Below are 18,378 nucleotides of genomic sequence, written 5' to 3' on the forward strand. Positions count from 1 at the left end.
TACTCCCTCTGTTTGGTTGTATAATGTAGTGAGTATGAAACATTTAATTGTGTGAGATCCTGTTTCTCTTTAAACTTTATTCTACCTTATTCTAGTTGCTCAGACCTTTGCTGGTTAACTACTCCCTCAGTTTTCAACCGATTTAAACTTTATACTGTTCTGCTCCTTCTGCTAATGCCAGCTATATCTTTTCATGCTAATAACGTTTATACTTTTTGAGATATTAAGCTTTTTATTCAATTTTTGGGCCAATTTTGCTTAATGGGACCACATTATCAGTGTGATCACCAGTTTTGCTTGCCAGGCTGAGCCATGTTTTAGCTCAGTGAGATGAGCAGCTGTTCTCAGAGCAGGAGTTCGAATCCCGCTTATGACAAAAAAAAAAATCAGTTGACAGTTCAACTGTTTAAACTCTTTTCAACACAAATTTCAGCTTTTTCACCCCTTTTTAGCAGAATGTTCACTTTTTCCACTACTTTTCAGCACAAATTCCAGCTTCTTCAGCTGTTTTCAGCACAAACTTCAGCTTCTTTACCTCTTTTTTTTTTGCAGAAATTCTGCTAATTCACCTGTTTTCAGCACAAAGTTCTGCTTCTTAATCTCTTTTTAGGCAAGGCAAGGCAAGGCAATTTTATTTGTATAGCATACTATCAGCACAAGGCAATTCAAGGTGCTTTACATGATTAAAATAAAACACAAAACACTATAAAAGTAAAATACAGGAAAACATTTACAAGAAAGCATTTACAATAAAACAATAATCAAGACAATAATTTATATGAAAAAATTTAAACAAAGAAGTAGAGAGCCATAATAGGATCAGTTACTCATAAGCAAGTCTAAATAAGTAAGTTTTAATTTTAGACTTAAAAGAGTTCAGTGTCTCTGCAGCTTTAAATTCTCCCGATAGTGTGTTCCAGATGTGAGGAGCATAGAAACTAAAAGCTGCTTCTCCATGTTTAGTTCTGGTTCTAGGGACGGTCAATAAACGAGAGCTGGAGGACCTGACTGATCTAGATGGTTTGTACCATGATAGCAGATCCCTAATGTACTCTGGTGCTAACCCATTCAAAGATTTATAAACTAATAAAAGCACTTTAAAGTCTATTCTCTGAACTACAGGGAGCCAGTGTAATGACTTTAGAACTGGAGTAATGTGCTCTATTTTCTTGGTTCTAGTGAGAACACGAGCAGCAGCGTTCTGAATCAGCTGCAGTTGTCTAATTGATTTTTTGGGTAAACTTGTGAAGATACTGTTACAGTAGTCAAGCTGGCTAGAGATAAATGCATGGATGAGTTTTTCTAGGTCTCCTTGTGTCATCAGTCCTTTAATCCTAGAAATGTTCCTCAGGTGACAGAAGGCTGACTTTGTTATAACTTTTATGTGGCCCTGGAGGTTCAGGTCTGAGTCCATTATTACACCTAAATTTCTGGCCTGATTGGTAGTTTCTAGTTGGACCAGTTTGAGCTGATTACTGATATTTAATCAATCTTTTTTGGGTCCAAAGATAAGTACTTCAGTTTTGTTATTGTTCAGTTGAAGGAAATTATGAGACATCCAATTATTAATTTGCTCAATGCATTTATTAAGAGTTTGGATAGGTTCAATATCACCTAGTGACATTGAGATATAAAGTTGAGTATCGTCTGCATAATTGTGGTAGTTAATATTATTGGTGGTTATAATCTGGCTTAACGGGAGCATGTAAATGCTAAATAAGAGGGGTCCTAGGATGGAACCCTGGGGGACCCCGCATGTGATTTCTATATTTTGTGATGAAAATTGGCTAATTGACACATAGAAGTTCCTGTTCTTAAGGTAGGACTTGAACCAGTCAAGTGCTGTACCAGAAAGTCCGGCCCAGCTCTCTAGACGCTCCAGTAATATATCATGATCAACGGTGTCAAACGCCACGCTAAGGTCCAGTAGTACCAATACTGTGGATTTCCCACGGTCAGTATTTATACGGATGTCATTAAACACTTTGACAAGGGCTGTCTCAGTGCTGTGGTGCCTACGAAAACCAGACTGATAAATATCAAAGCGGTTGTTCATTGTGGGAAAGCTGTTTAACTGCTGGAAAACAGCTTTTTCAATAATTTTACCGATACATGGAAGATTAGAGATTGGTCTGTAGTTCTGCATTAATGTGCTGTCTAGGTTCTTTTTCTTTAATATTGGTTTGATAACTGCTATTTTTAAGGCTTTGGGAAAGACACCTGACAGAAGGGATGCGTTAACTATTTGGATCAGATCCTCCCTGATGGCTGGGAGGACCTTTTTAAGAAATAATACTATATAATAATATATCCAAGCAGCAGGTGGCAGAGCTTAGATTCTCAATAATTTTATCGAGGCTTGATTGATTTATTGTTTGAAAGTGAGTCATTTTCTCTGCATAAGTGCTAATTGGGCTTAACGTCGGTATTGGGGTTGAAACTAATGTGCCAATCAATCTTCTGATTTTCAAGATCTTTTCAATAAAGAAGCTGGCAAATTCATTGCAGGCCCTGGTGGAGCTTAGTTCAGGGGTTATTGCCACTGGAGGAGTAATTAATCTCTCCACTGTAGCAAATAATGTCCTAGCATTATTGTTTTTTCTATGAATAATCTCAGAGAAAAATGACTCCCTTGCATCCTTCAGGGATAGTTGATACTTATTCAGCCTCTCTTTATCTCGCAGTGAACCTGGAGTTGAGTTTTCCGCCATTTTTTCTCAGCACGCCGGCACTCTCTTTTTTCATTACATACTTCTCCACGGAGACTTCTTTTTACTAGAGACAGTTTTAACCTTGAATGGTGCAATCTTATCCATCATGTCTAAGATTTTGGATAGAAAATCATCTGTCAGTTTGTTTACTGAATGTGTGTTGGTGGATGTTGGTGATTTAAACAAGGTGGAAGTGTACATCAGTTTAAAATATTCAGCTGAGTTTTCTTTAAGGAAGCGTTTTTTAACAGTGATCTTACTCTGATTAGGTATATTGGCTAAGATGTTGCTATCAAATGAAATGCAGAAATGATCAGATAATGCAATATCAGTAATGGCAATGTTAGAGATATTTAGATCTTTGCTAATACGTAGGTCCAGAGTGTGTCCTCGATTATGTGTTGGCTCACTAATGTGCTGGATTAGATCAAAGTTATGGAGGACATAATTTATTGCTTTTGTTCTGCTATCTTGTGGCTTGTAAGTATGAATTTTAAAATCTCCCACAATTGCTATCTGGTCATAGTCTAGACATATTGCAGAGCAAAGGTCATTGAAATCATTAAAAAAGTTTGTATTAGATTTTGGTGGTCTATATATGTTTAGAAATAAAACTTTGTTTGGTTCATTTATTTCAATAACTAAATATTCAAATATATTTAGCACAATTTTCAGGTTCCTTATCTCTTTTTTGCTGAACATTCAGCATTTTCACCTCTTTTCAGCACAAATTCCAGATTCTTTTTTTAGCAGAAACCTCAGCTTCTCTTCCTGTTTTCAGCAGAAATTCTGCTGATTCACCTCTTTTTAGCGCAAAGTTCTGCTTCTTTACCCCTTTTCAGTAGAAACTTCTCCTGAAAGTTTCACTGCCCTCTCTTACCATCGGAGTGAATTTGGGACAGACACAAAAAAAAAAATGTCTAGTGACAATTTCTGAATAATATAAAGAATTTCACAACACAGTGAACTAGAAAAACCTTCATAAAAACAAGAGAAGACATTTTTTCAGCCACATGAAAATATCTTGAACAACAAAGAGTGGAAGAACTGAAAGGCCTTGTTATTGTTACGCACTGTTTTTTGCATGGTGAGGTGCTCGTTGCCAAGATCTAGCTCCTCTGTCAGATGATGTTGTGTATGTGATGAACTTTGTCAGGACAAGACCTCTGAGAAGCTGCATACATCCATCTTCATGTGACGAAATGGAAGCAGACGCACAACAGCTTTATTATCCATACGGAGGTCTGAAAGTTGTCGAGGGGCAAAGCCTGTCTATATGAGCTGCAGAAGGAACAAAAACTGTTTTTGACTGCTGAGAGGAACAGTGATGAGTGGTGTGTGCGGCTGCCATACAAGGAGACATCAACACTGCCGCACTGTGTGACATAACAGGTAAACATCTGGAAAGTCTTAGAGAGAAGTTGTCACTTTATTTCCTTTGAACTTTCGCTGAATGCCTTCACTGGGATATGAACAACAATAGATCAGCAGCAGTTTTTGGAAAGGAAGTGATTTGGTAAGAGCAGGAGGAACTAACTGAACTGAGACAAGCTAAGCTCTGCTGATCTACCTTTGGACAGTTTTTAGCCGACTACACTCCACCCTTTTCCGGCTGAGAACCATGGCCTCAGATTTGGAGGTGCTGATCCTCATTCCCGCTGCTCCAAACTCGGCTGGGACCACCACCCCGGTCTGCCAGTCCACAGGTACTGCCCCTGATCTCCACGCAACATTGTAGAGGCGTGTCAACCAGGACAGCCCTACAACGTCCAGAGCCTTCAGGAACTCGGGGCGGACCTCATCAACACCAGGGGCTCTGCCACCAAGGAGTTGTTTAACTGCCTCAGCGACCTCGCCTCCAGAAATTGGGGGGGTCATTCCCCTCATCCCCAGACTGTGCTTTCTCCTCGGAAGTCGTGTCAGTGGGATTAAGGAGGTCCTCGAAGTATTCCTTCCACCGCCTGACAATTTTCTCAGTCGAAACCAAACCGATTTGCTCAGTTGTAAATAAAACAGCAAAGTAAACGTGACCCGACAAACAAAACCTGAGTGAATTAAGTCCAGTTAAACACTGGACCACTGAACCACTGAGTGCTAACACTCAGGTGAGGTTTCAAAGCAGTGTGCCGGTGATTGGACATAAGCCGCTGATAAAGTGGGTTCACCAATAAAGTGCTCTGTTGGGAAACAAGCTCCAGCAGCTCTGCACTCAGGGAAAAAACGATATTTACTTATCTTGTGCAGAAAAATGTGCCGACATTGCGTTAAATCGAGCACCGGCTGCCCAGTTAAACTGTGACTATCACCAGGTAACGTGGGCGTGTTTCTTGAATTAGCAGCAGGTGTTAAACAGCTGACAAGTGAGGAGGAGGATGCATGCAAGTAAACTGAGGGTCTGTTGAGCTGATCGCTGGTGTCGTGAGAAAAATGTCAGCTCCTTCTTTATGTTACAGAAGCACAGAGACACAAGACCAGGCGGAAAGAGACGATCGTTCGGTGCAAATGAGAATCTGCGAATGCAACATGTGGAACACGGAGAGTGGAATATGTAAACAAACCGGTTAACGTAACCCCCCCCCCCTGCCTTTTTCCCCGAAAAACAAACAAGCTAAAGAAAAAACCAAAAAAAAACTGTCAAGATGGAACACCGGGGCTGTGAGCTTGGTACACTCTGTCAGCTGACTGTTAGCAGAGCTAGTGACATCTCTGAAAACACCTGAGCACTTTTGTAAACATGTTCTATGTTGACAACCTGACCAGACATGTGAAGATTAGTCTTGACTTACTTGGCACGGCAACCAATCAAATGTTAGAGAAGCTGCAGTGGCAGCGTTAACCCCGCCCACTTAGTTTGATGGGTGAGGCTGACAGATAAAATTATTTCAAGGTGAGACATGAAGGGGACAATAGTGCCATAATGAATTAAATAAATAAATTATTAAATAATTCATTAAAATGGTTAATAATTAATTAAATGTGTCAATAATTAATTAAATGCGTCGTATATATTTATTAAATTAATTATTTCCAATTTTAATTAATTATTGCCACATTTAATTAATGATTTAATGGTGTATTTAATTAATTCATTATGTCAGTCCTGGTGTTCCATACTCGTGCAGACGTATACTGCGAGAAAAGTACTGAAACACGACAAATTTGCATGAGCATGTACATGTCCTCCATCTGGCTGTGTATGCTAGGCTATCACCAGCTTCTGCAGCTCCATCAACAAGCATTTGGGCGCACTCTGAGGAGGGTGCATTTGCTCGCAGATGAAAGAGGGTGTTGTTAAAACAGCGCTATTATTATTATTTTTTCTGTTGACTAGTTGTATTAGCTCCATCATTATTAGCAAACTTACTCATGGGCAAATAAATAAATCGCCCTTGTAAAAACTTTCAACGATAGGCTCGATATATTCGTCCAAACGCCCAACCCTAACACACACACACACACACACACACACACACACACACACACACACACACACACACACACACACACACTAGAAGGTTCTTTCTTCTTGCTCTGACTTTGTCAAATCTATGTTTCCTACTGGATACACTTCATCTGAGCCACAGGAGTGGGAGAAGTGGAAGTGGGTTTATTTAAGCCCAGACACCCCACCACAAACATCCTTCCTGCCAGCTTCGGTGGGGGGTTTTAAAAAGTGCATGCTCATACATACACACAGAGGCACTTCACGAGTTACATGCAGGGTCAAAACCATCAACAGTTGTTCACATGTAAAATATGCAAGATTGTTGCCCCCACTCCCTCACACCACCCCCAAAGAGGTTTTAACGGAGTTGGGAAAACTGGGAGAAAAATAAGTATACCTGAAAACTGGAAATCATGCCTTTGACTTCCAGCAGTCACTGTCAACACACATTGTCACACTCAACCCACTCCCAGTACCACTGCTCTAACGCAGTTTGTCTTTTTGTTGTTACCAGTTTTGTTAATTAGGAAGCACAATGGGCAGTCAGAAAATAAGAAGAAAATGGATGTGTAGTGTATAAAAAGTGTCTGATCTTATGAGAATGTTCTCAAATGCTGCAGATCCAAGCATTCTTCTTTACTTTGGGCTATTTTAAGAACCAATGTAACCCAGCCATAAATTACATATTGTTATAATTACACAAAATGTGTTCCTTATACCTGACTGTTAGGACCTCCAAGCCTGTAGTTATATTCATTATTAGTTGGAGCCCCTCCTCATTGTTCTTCTTCTTTGGTGCAACCCTATAAATACAGTGTACCCCTTTGGCCTCTCCCCTTTTCTACAATTCCCCTGTGGGAGAGGTGGGTGTCATTTCTTTCCAGACACTGTATAACACACATATAATGTATATTTATCCACCCTGATGCTTCTGATTGTGATTTTAGTTCAATTATTGCCATCATTGTGCTTTTTTTTGTGAGATGCTATAAATGTGTAGTATGTGTGTGTCACAAATGTGTTTTAGGCGCCATTAACGCTAGCATGATATATAATTATAATATAATTCTGGCTAGCTTGGAAGTTGTGATGGGTTGAGCTAACCCTCTCCCCCACTGTTTGTATTTGGTCGTAGGAGCTGGAGCGAGCAAGTTATTTACTCGGAGGTCTTTCTTTCTTTTACCTTTCTTTGTCAGGTATGTCGGATTTTGTGTTGGTGTTTTTTTTTTATCTTATGTCAAATATGTCCCATGTAAGTTCGTACTTTATGTTTAATGTAAAAATAAATGCAGCCCTTTTTCTACAATTCCCCTGTGGGAGAGGAGCTTTCTTTCTTTTACCTTTCTTTGTCAGACACAACGCAGAAACACACCGGTTACACTAACATCTTGTAAGACAGTCTCTGTGATATTATCCTCAGAATATGTTAGATGAAAGAGATCCAAAAGAGAGATACAACTCAAACACACGCACCTATTACAAGTCCTACAGTGAGTTTCAGTATCAAACCAATGAAACCAACAAAAATCAGCTTCTCACTCTCTTTTAATTTTTATGGAATAATGTTTTGTCTTCACTCTCTGCTCCCCACATGTTTAAAACAAAGAAAACTTCACATACACTACTGTGCAATAGTCTTGAGCTCCCCCTGATTTCTTTATATTTTGCCTACAATGAGCCTGACTTTAGTCATCTGTAGTCAAGTGGTCTGAAAAGAAAGACATTGGCTGCCTTTTCTATCATATTCAGTTCAGTCTTTGTGCCTGACCATTTACAGAGAAATGTCTTTGTTTGTTATCGTTTTTCCCTAAACCGCTTAACACTGACCTATGAATCATTCAAGCATTTTTAAAAAGCACTATGAGATACATCACTATTGGGTCTACACAAAACAGGCAACCTAAGACAGAACCCATTTTAAATTATATCTTTAGTCACTTTGTTACTAGCAACCTGTTAAAAAAACATACAATGTATGTAATACATGTGTGTAATGTATCCTATTTCTTTGGTTGAATCTACAAAAAAGGAGTTGGCATAAAATAGTATTCCTGCACCAACAACGCATGTTTCAGCATGGTGTGCAGTGCATCTTCAAAAAATAAGAAGTGGTAGGCATGAAAAAAAATCCAACTGTAGTAGACGAGGAGTATATGACTCATGAGAGGGGGAAAAAATACAGTAAGACCCAACACAGTACCTGAGAGATGCATCTGGACCTTCAGTTTACAACCTGGGTTATAATAAAACTGTAAACTGTGCAAACTGTTTTTACTCACTTGGAGTTTAGGTGGGTTACACAAAGTTGGGATGCACAGTCAGCCAAGAGTAGATGTCATTAGATATGTTATCAAGCAGACACAGGAGCTAAGGACATTTAGTGATGGGGACAGGATTGGCAGTAAAACAGGTATCAGCCACCAAAAATAATAAATCTAATATTTTCTATTAATTCTATTTTTTATATGATATTCGTTTGTTTCAGACAGTTGTTCCAACAAGGAACTTAAACTCCTGCACTCTTAGCAAACACGGCTAAATTTTTTGATTTATAAAAAACACTAGAGCTGTACTTCTTCTGCTTCCTCAGTAGGTTGGTAAGTTTGTGTTACTGTGTCACTAAGGTGCTAGTTTTTGTTATTTCAGTAAGTATCCTGTGCCAGTACCCTCACTTCTTGTACTCTTGTTGAAACGACAGCTACATTTTTTAGCTTATTCTTTCTCATCCTTGTTGACTGGTGCCACACAAACAATGCTCCTCTGAAGGCTTTTGAATCTAAAATTTAAGAGAAGGTGAACTACAACTTTACTTTTACACTTGAATATATTATTTATTTTATCACTCCATTCCATCACTTTAAGCGTGAGCCTGGAAGCTGAAATAGACAAGGGACAGTGGAGATTTGGGATTTCACGAGTGTGCAGTTAGAGAAGAGGTGAAAGCACTGCCATGGCTTTATTGTCTTTAAGAATTCAAACATAGGTCAAACTTGTGATATTTGTTACTGTCTTTAAAAAAACAAAACAAAAAAACACTGTCACATTTCCAAGTGTGATCACCTTTCGTACAATTAACCCAAATGTGTGTGATAACCTGTGTGCATGCATGTGTGTACCTCTCTTGCAGTTCCTGGTCACTTAAATGTAGTTGTTCCTTTAGAGTCTGGTATCTGTCCCACCTCAGCAGCCTGGTCCCATCATACAGATCTATCTCCCTGTCATGGAGTAACCTGGGGCAAGAAAATAAAATCTGAGAAATGAGCTGAGTGGTGTGTGTTTGTTTGTTATTTTACAGCACCGGCTTCCTTTATTAAGAAACTGAAACAATAAGAAATACATTAAAGCAGAACCTTAGCTGCTGTGGAGCGTTCTGAAAGGAGAACACAGAGTACAGATGGCACAGATAACAAAAAACCCAATATCAACAGAGCATTTGGAAAATATCACAGCAGCTACATCCAGGAAATGAGCCAAAGCACCTGGATAGTACAGCCAAGGTTCCCAGGTTGACTCTGTGTATGCCGTCAAGAAGCAGCAGCTTGCCCTCCATGGCAGCAGTGACCAGTGGAGATGGCCTCCATGCTGTGTCCCCATTTGGGAGCGTGTACCTCTGTTGGAGAAGGTCCCTGACTGTCATGTCCTGGGAATCAAACACAATGGAGGGAGGTGTGTGATAAAGGCAAGAAAGTGGGAGATGGAAAATGAACAGCAGAGACAGATGTGTACAGCAGGTTGGCAGAGCAAAAAAGATCTAAAAATAGTCAGAAGTGATTCTGTCTGCGATTGCGTTTAGTAACTGTGAAGACAAGATGACAAATGCACCAGCTTTCCATTTTTCCCTCCTTTAACTCTGTTCCCAGATGGTTTGGCCCAGCTGCTAAATGCAATATCTCTACTTTACAGATAACACTGTCTGTTAAGCAAGACTGTCATATTCACTATCATGCTGCCATGTCATGGTAAAGACAGGGGGTAGACGAGGGAGGACAAGTGCAGAATTTGTTCTAGGCAGTGATTACTGCAATCCTAACAGCTTCACAGCAACATACTACTCATTTCTTTCTTGAATTAAAGAGAATTAGGTACAGCTGTAACAGCAGCTGGTATGAGAGAGCTTCATTTTGTCACAATATCAAGTTCAAACATTAAAAGACTCAGAGGAAGTGTCATTCGTCCTAGATCTGGTGACATTTATCATTTCTACGCATCATAAACCCCTCAAGTCCTGTCTATTATTTTCACATTTTTATCTAACAGAACAGACAGTGATGCATTCAGTGAGAGCTCCAACAAGTAAGGCCACACTGATAAACATGGGACATAACAATACTATATCTCCCCATCACCAGGCTGGAGTGAAAGCCTGAAAGCCTTATAATAAATCAGAGAGACTGGTGCTATTGAACCAGGTTAATTTTTTTTAAAATGTCATCAAAAAAAAAAACATCAACAGTGCCTATGCGAAGGATGGTATTCTATACATATGCTCTTTAAAAGATTTTCTGCAAACTGTTTTATGACGATCCTGATGAAGGTCATGAGTCAACCCCCCCCCCCCCCCCCCCCCCCACACACACACACACACACACACACACACACACACACACACACACTCAGCTTGTTGAAGGACACAATCTATATTCTGTTCTCTAGCCTGACATGTCACTTTGCTTTCCCAAAAATGGGGTTTTCAGAGTTGACCAGATGAATTGTGTGGTGAAGGATTCCACAATTCCCGCAGCACAGGTCACCCCTGACCTCAGCTAGCTAAGAATAGCAGCTACATGATGCATTCATACATACAGAGCTGCAACACAACCGCTTCCTTCACAATTATCACCGAGCTGACTACATTCCACACACACACATATTGCACACATGCACTGTACACTCATTCAAAATTCTAAAAGCAATAAAAAAATCAAAATAAATTAACCAACTGAGCATGCACTTCAACTTATGCTTTTCCCTATTTTCTCTCATATATACATATTGCTCAAAAAATTTACACGAACACTTTTTCATCAGAGAACAGCATCAAATCCATTAAAATTCTGGGATTTTGATCTGATTGGTTAGGTATCGGGATGATGCCCTGGTCCAGATCTGGGTGGGCACCATCCATCATCTCAGAAGGCCAGAACAGCTCCAATATAAGATACATAAGCATTATATTTACCTGTCAATCATGCAAAGTTAATCTAGTAAAGTCCAAATTTTTAAATATGAAGCTGGAAATTAGCATAACAGAGCCACTTAAATCTAAGAAAACTTTTAATAAAATACCCTCATAGCAACATTTGCTTGCCTCTCCACCCTACTGGTTGGGGTTCTCTATGGCAGTATCACACTGGGGCCTACACATTCCAGAGAAATAACTGACGCAACAGTTAAATGAATAAGCAATCTCATGCTGAGTGTGCACGGTCATGCCGGGCTGTGCCAAGGTGCAAAAGCATCTGGACATCAGTGCCAGAGTATAAATTGTTGTTAACAAAATGCTGTGTCCGCATGTAGTGCTGGGAGCCCAAGGTAGACAGAACAGTGCTACACCCTCTTCATGACATATCTGAGTTATCTGAGCCACTGGTAATAATATTTTTCCCTGACATTATAAATACATTATTAGATTAGCATATATTTACTGCCTAAGTGATACTGCTTTAATTTGCAAACTAAGACAGATATATACATGATGCACAGAAGTATCTGTAAAAAGAAATACTGCAAAATCTTTTACAATGTAGGTCAAAGGGATGACAGATGGTGAAAGATATGACTGTGGCATTAATTATTCGGGGTCTGTGACGCAAATGTTTGGTGGTTACATTCGTACTTCCCCTCATGCTCTGCAGACAACTCAAAACTTCAGAAATAATCATATTTTTGAACATTTTAAAGACCAGACGTTTTTACCTGGTAGAGCATGACAGGCTCCATGCTGTAACCCAGCATCTCAGCAAACTCTCTGGCAATCACCGACTTGCCGCAACCCTAGAAATAAAAGAAGGTATTCGTTATTAAAATCAGATTCACTATGTGCATTGTATGTGTATATGTATATCAAGTGTTAGCCACCTTAGGTCCTATCAGACATATGTCCTTAACCATGTGCGACTGTATCATCTCGGCCAACAACTGGGAGTGGCTTGGTGTATGAATGTAGGTGGGACTGCTTTTGGGTGGACGTGGCTCCTTAACGCCTGCTGGAACCTGAAGTTTCATAAACAGGAGAAACAAGCATGAAGGAGGCAAACAACAGCAGCGGCATCTGGTGAAGCCTGACATTTTACCCTGTGTGGGAAGAAAAAAAAAGTAAAAAAGAAAGTAAAAATATGTTTAGCTCCCTTTATGGTTACTTTCTTATGACTGGCTGCCCCTCACAGACAAGTTTGCACAGCTGGTGTGCAGAGTTTTGTGCTTGCAGCCAGCACTGTGTGCATATTAAGGATGTTTCCCTTTATTGACTTAGTACAAAAACTAGAAAAAACACACATACCACTCCCTCAGTGGGTGAGAGTGGTATGTGTGTGATGGTTTATATCGATATTTTGGTTTTGCTGCCCCCAGACTTGGGTCATTCCACCACGGTCATCCAGACATCACCTGGAGTGGCTCTGTGCCCCACAGATTAAGAACCACTGCCCTAAACAAACCCGTGATTCACAGATTCACGGCCGAACAGCTGGAAACAAAATTCATTATTTTTTAAGAACTCTGCGTTAAACAAGCAAAAAAAACCCCACTACATATTAGGAGCCAACACAGTTCCTGCCACACATGAAGAAAGTGCAGCCTCAAAGAGTTAACCAGAGTGATATCATTTGTTTACCTGCAGGATCCACACCACTATTTTTAGTAGTCTGAAAGGATGTCTGTTTTTCCAAACACTATGCAGTAACATTCACACGCACTGCTGCTTTTTTATCTAACATGAAAAATTAATGACTGATAAACATGTTGCCTTAACAAAATTTACATTCAGCTACAGAGTGTCAGTGAGAGATAAGACGGTCAAGCTACTGATACAGTGTGTCTGCCTGTCTGTCCGTGTGTGGTCTGCGACGTGATAATGGGCATCTCTATAAAAGGATGACTTAATCACTCTGCATGTTTTTTGATTCATAATGAAGCCTAATGCTTGCACTCATTAGGATCGATTACACTATAGATTTGCTTTATGCATTTTTTTTATACATTAAATGCTTTTTATTGTTAATGTTTGAATGGACTAATGGAAATTTAATACAGTGACTTTTATCTGAAAAATGCAGGATGGGTTTTCTGCAAAATCTAACCCGTCAATGCAACGCTTCAGTGACTCTCACATTGTCAAACGTGAGAAACGCTAGCTAACAGTTGCTTAGTAAATGAGCCTGCTAATCATAAATATCAATAATGACTAACTGTGACTATTGTAAACGACTCACGACTCCAGCTAGCACAGAAAAATTACACAGTATCTTAAGAAAAAAAAACCCAGTGAAATAAGTACATAAGGCTGGCTAATTTAAGACTGACACATAGTTGTAATGAATTTGACCAAATTATAAGCCATATCAATGTTGTACGATTTGTGTTAGTCAGAGCTGGCTGGCTAACCGCGTAATATGTATGCTAACCTTGCCAGACAGTTAAATCTGCACAGCGTGCAAACTAGACTTTAGCTTAAATGTTTACTGAAAACGGTGACCAAAAAATAAAACCAACAAGGACGTATTTAAAACTGCTGTTCCTTTGATGACCACTTGAGGTCAGCTCCAAAGACACTAATCTCCACTGACTCACATATCAAAATGCTCAACTTTACAGCAGAAATACAGTATGTCTATGTCATGGTATTAAAAGAAATGGTATTTAAAAAAAGAAGAAAAAATTGCTATCTTGAAATTAGGGTGTTTTTTTCTTCACTCATTGTATTAAGGTCTAAAGGTTGGTCTTGATGCATACTCAATTTGGCCGTAGCGTTTTCAGTGGGAGAAACATTTCGTCACTCATCCAAGTGACGTCTTCAGTCTCAGCTGACCACTGATCTTTGACCACTGATCTTTGGCGGAGTCATTTACATGAAACGGGAAAGACCATCTCTGAAATGAGGAGGGGGCCTAAGTGTACATCTTTTCCCATCTTACTTTGCCGTGATTACAGCCATTCCCCAACTCTCTGTGAATGGCACTCATTGCCATCAATCAATGATCACTGATCAATGGTCTTTGATGAGTGGTTATGACAATTTGCAGATCAAGGAACTGACCTCACATCCCACTGTTCATTCAGTGGGCTAGATTTGTGCAAATGTGCTGTTTATAAAGTTGGGGAAACCTGCAGTCAGCTGAGACCGAAGAAGTCACTTGGATGATGACGCAGCGTTTCTCCCACTGAAAACGCTACATCCAGAATCAGTCTTTTGGGGTCTAAAGGTTGGGTAATAATTGCGCTGTCCACAGAGGTTGCTTGACTTTATGTGTTCTGCTCGTCCCTCTGGAGCATCTTTGAAATGCTTATTTGAAGAAATACAACTTGATTTGTTTATGTCTAATTAGTGAATTAAATTATATCCTTCATTGATTTCTAACATCGTGATACTAATTGGGTATCTGTGTCTTTGCAATGATCCCAACTTGCAAACCAAGCTGGTTAGCTGATAAGCTACAGTCCAATAAACAAGAAGGCAACTACCACACCTCTAAATTCAAGGCTTCAAAATAAAAGTTCACAAAGCAGTGGGCGATGTCATGCTGGCTATGTCTGTCTTTTATATGTAGTCTATGGTGTACACCCAGACTGCTGGTACCTGAAAGGTGATGTCTTTGTCCACTACATGTAAAGTGATGTCTGCATGACCTTCTACATCTTTTGCCGTGGACACACTCAAAATGGTGGTGGGTGCTGGCTGACGATGACCATCCAGAAGCTCAAATCGCTGTGAAAGAATGCATATAAAGCAAAACTGATGCCTTCAATCAACCATATGATGTTCAGGTTATATCAAGCATGCACCTGAGGTAAAACCATATACAGACACTTTAACATCACATCTTGACTTACACTGAGTACACCCTCAACAGCAGTGCGACCGTCCTTGCCCAACATACTGTTATATGGATAAAGCCTATGGAGCAGTTGCTGGGAGGATAGCATTGGGAAAGAGTTCTGGAAAAGGACAGAAAAGTCACACAGGCACTAGTAACTTTAAAACAAATTCTCCTTTAAATTTTTGGCTTTCATTTTTCTATCTCGCTCCTGTCTCACCAGGACATGAAGGACAGGAAGCAGGTTGTCCACAGGAAAGTCAGGAAGGCCTAGGCTGGATGATTCCTGGGAGCATAGCGTAGTAGCTAGTGAGAGCAGCTGGGAAACTCTGACACACAGGAAACAACACAATACTGCATGAAGACACAGACCATCAAAGAATACTCGCACTTCAGTATGCATCTACCTAAATGTACCTTTCTGCAGCGACATTTGGTCCTGCTGAGTACAGCAACTCCAACTGGTCCTGAAAATATACAGAAGAAAACAAGACTTAAATATCCTCAAAGTCTCACAAATTTACCGCAGAACACTGTTGGCTGAGAGGCCAGAGAGAAAGAAAACAAAAGCTCAATACTTAAATTCCAGAACAAATCCAAAACTAATATATCCTCTAGTATTATCGCTAATTTTCTTCAGTATAATAACATTTCAGTATGTTGTACAAAGTGTGTTATGTTTATTATCAGAGTGCATAAAAGGAAAATTTGTATCAGTTCGTCTCTTTCTCCCCCACAGCCACACCTTTCTTATCTTATTGAAGCTTTCAGATCTTATTGAAGCTTTCAGCTTGCAGATTACTTTCTTTTAAGTAATCCATAAATTCCTGGATTGACCTTGAATGGTAGGTAATAGACGTCTCTAGCCTGGAAGCGAGAGCGGAGAGGAGGATCCAGCGGATTGCCTTTGTACTTGGGTACAGGAAGACCAAGCGCGATGACCCGAAAGTCCTCGCTTACGCGGACAATCTTCCAGCTGTCCAGCTCTTCTTTGGTGTGCTCCTGAAATGCATCAAGGTAAGAAATGGCCTATAACTTTCTTTCATCTCACACATTTGATATTAAATGCTATTTTTATCCAAAAGGCTGCAGCTCCAAAGCTCCATGTGACAAGTACAGACTCTGAATGTCGCACAGCAGCAGGATTTATAGCAACAGCATTTTTTTCCCTCAAAACACAACAAGAGCACTGTAGGAGTAGTGTGGAAATTCACTGCTTAAGTGGGAATTTACATATAGACATGACTCCATAAACAACAGCCAGCATTATAAAAAATAATAACAGCGCCCCCTGAGGCTCCCAGTAGATGAACCTGTGCTAGAAATGTGAAAATCCGAGGTAATATCCTTCTTGAGTTATCGCATTTTCACCTTGACCTGGAAGTTAAGATGACCAATATTTGAACGTGTCTGACATTTTTAGTGAATGCACCTAAGTGTCAATTTGAAAATCGTATGTCGCCTTGATCTTGAATTATCATGTTCACAAACTTGGGTGCCCACACTGCCCAGGGATTCGTCCAGCGTGGCAACAATAGCCCATCAAACTTTTACAGCTGAGGGGTTAAAAAAAGTTAATGCCTCAGCTGTTGTTACCTAAAAAGATTAGTCCCATGTGTAAGTTCTAGTTTAGAAATTAGCCGTGGGAAGTGTTTGACTTGTGCAGGCGAGTGTGCTGCTCTGACCTGCAGCAGCTTGTCATAACGCTCCGCTGACATGAGGAAGCGGCCATCCTCCAGCTGCATCTCTCGATTCTCCAGCAGGTTGTTAAGAACAGGCAGGACGTTCCTCTCAGCTTTCTCCAGCCCCTCCAGGACCAGGACTCGGCCTCTTATTGCGGCCCTTACAGCACACTAGGAAAAAGCATTAAAAGTCAAGACAAAGCGATGAAGTCAATCAATACTTCAGAAATAATAGGAGAGGAAGGGGAAGGATGTTGTAAACTCTTCCAACACATGATGAGTTTTGCCTCAGGTCAAATCTGTCGCTCCACTGTACAGGATGACCTCTGATCTCTGGGCTAAAAGCTTTTGTACAGACAGGGAATCTGACCTTCCACCAGTCCTCATTGTGCATACTCTATATAAGACAGTATAAGCTTCCGATAAAGCTTTTCCTGAGGTTGTCCTCATCTGTGTTTGTCCTCCAAGCTACTCAGAAACTTTCAAACCAGTCTCTGCTGTTTTAAGAACCTCTATTTTCTCCCACCAAATGTGGGATAAAACATCTCAAGTTTATACAGTGTGTGTGCAAATGCATGTGTCTGCGCACATTTCTGCAGAAATCAAAAAGCACGTCTGACGTCAAGAGGCAGGAAACTTTAGCTGTCTGGGTGGACCGCAGAGCGAGCGGCTATGTAATTAGGTTAACATGTAAATGCGTGGCAGGTTGTGTGGGAAGCAGAGCCATAAAACTATAGTGAGGACCAGATGCTCTATATTTAACTCTTGATCCATTTTCGGCACCAACGCTGTAATCAGATAATTGTTAGAAATGTAAATGACGCAGGATGTAGAGTAGGAGAGAGAGAAAGAGAGAGGCAGGGAAGCACAGAGGGGCCTTGTGCTATGTCTGACACCAGCCATGCGGAAAAAAAGAAAACATCCCACCAAATGCTTTTAGCCACTTAGAAATGTTAGAAATGTCACAGAACAGTGAATGTGTAATATTAATGTAGCTAGAACTATTAAAAAAAAGAAAAAAAAGAGTTAAAAGTCTACAGAGACATCACTTCCTATAACATCTCTTTGTGTTATATGTGATGTTTCATTTTTTTTTCATAATGCTATGTGTATGAATCAAAAAGCTTCTGTTCCTAATTTACCTACTTCATGCACATACAGAAGCATGTTTTCCCCAATGTGTTTGCAGGTCACAACATAGACTGTATACAAACGCTAGATGCAGCATCAGGTACGTCCAAGTTCATTAAACCTGCATTCTTTGAAATGACCAGTAAAGGGCAACTACCTAGTGGCAATTTCTCTAGTGATTTATGACCTCAGTAAGTATTTTCCTAATAGATTTATTGTCAGTAGTTTCCAGTCTTAATGAATGCAATATGATGTTCATAGTACGCTGTATTTTGAATAAGAAAAGACTACAAAGAAGGGAATCCTTCAGAGCTTGTGACTGAAAAGTCGCTACTACACAAGTGTGCAGTCTGCTCATTTTCTCAGACAGGTCTACC

At 40.0% G+C, this 18,378-nt stretch overlaps 1 protein-coding gene across 1 annotated transcript in view; it reads right to left on the bottom strand.

Annotated features, from left to right (window-relative positions):
- vwa8 (von Willebrand factor A domain containing 8) overlaps positions 1-18,378 on the bottom strand; it is an 80,445-nt gene that overhangs the window by 51,599 nt on the left and 10,468 nt on the right. The window contains exons 5-14 of the mRNA XM_026145979.2: positions 16,874-17,041; positions 16,026-16,190; positions 15,606-15,655; positions 15,409-15,517; positions 15,205-15,309; positions 14,951-15,079; positions 12,235-12,369; positions 12,073-12,150; positions 9,636-9,796; positions 9,273-9,386 (exon numbers count right to left, since the gene is read on the bottom strand). Of these exons, the coding sequence (XP_026001764.1) occupies positions 9,273-9,386; positions 9,636-9,796; positions 12,073-12,150; positions 12,235-12,369; positions 14,951-15,079; positions 15,205-15,309; positions 15,409-15,517; positions 15,606-15,655; positions 16,026-16,190; positions 16,874-17,041 (1,214 nt within the window). The remainder of the gene's footprint in view (positions 1-9,272; positions 9,387-9,635; positions 9,797-12,072; positions 12,151-12,234; positions 12,370-14,950; positions 15,080-15,204; positions 15,310-15,408; positions 15,518-15,605; positions 15,656-16,025; positions 16,191-16,873; positions 17,042-18,378) is intronic.

Source organism: Astatotilapia calliptera, chromosome 16 (genome assembly GCF_964374335.1).
Source record: "Astatotilapia calliptera chromosome 16, fAstCal68.1, whole genome shotgun sequence".
Taxonomy (NCBI): Eukaryota; Metazoa; Chordata; class Actinopteri; order Cichliformes; family Cichlidae; genus Astatotilapia; species Astatotilapia calliptera.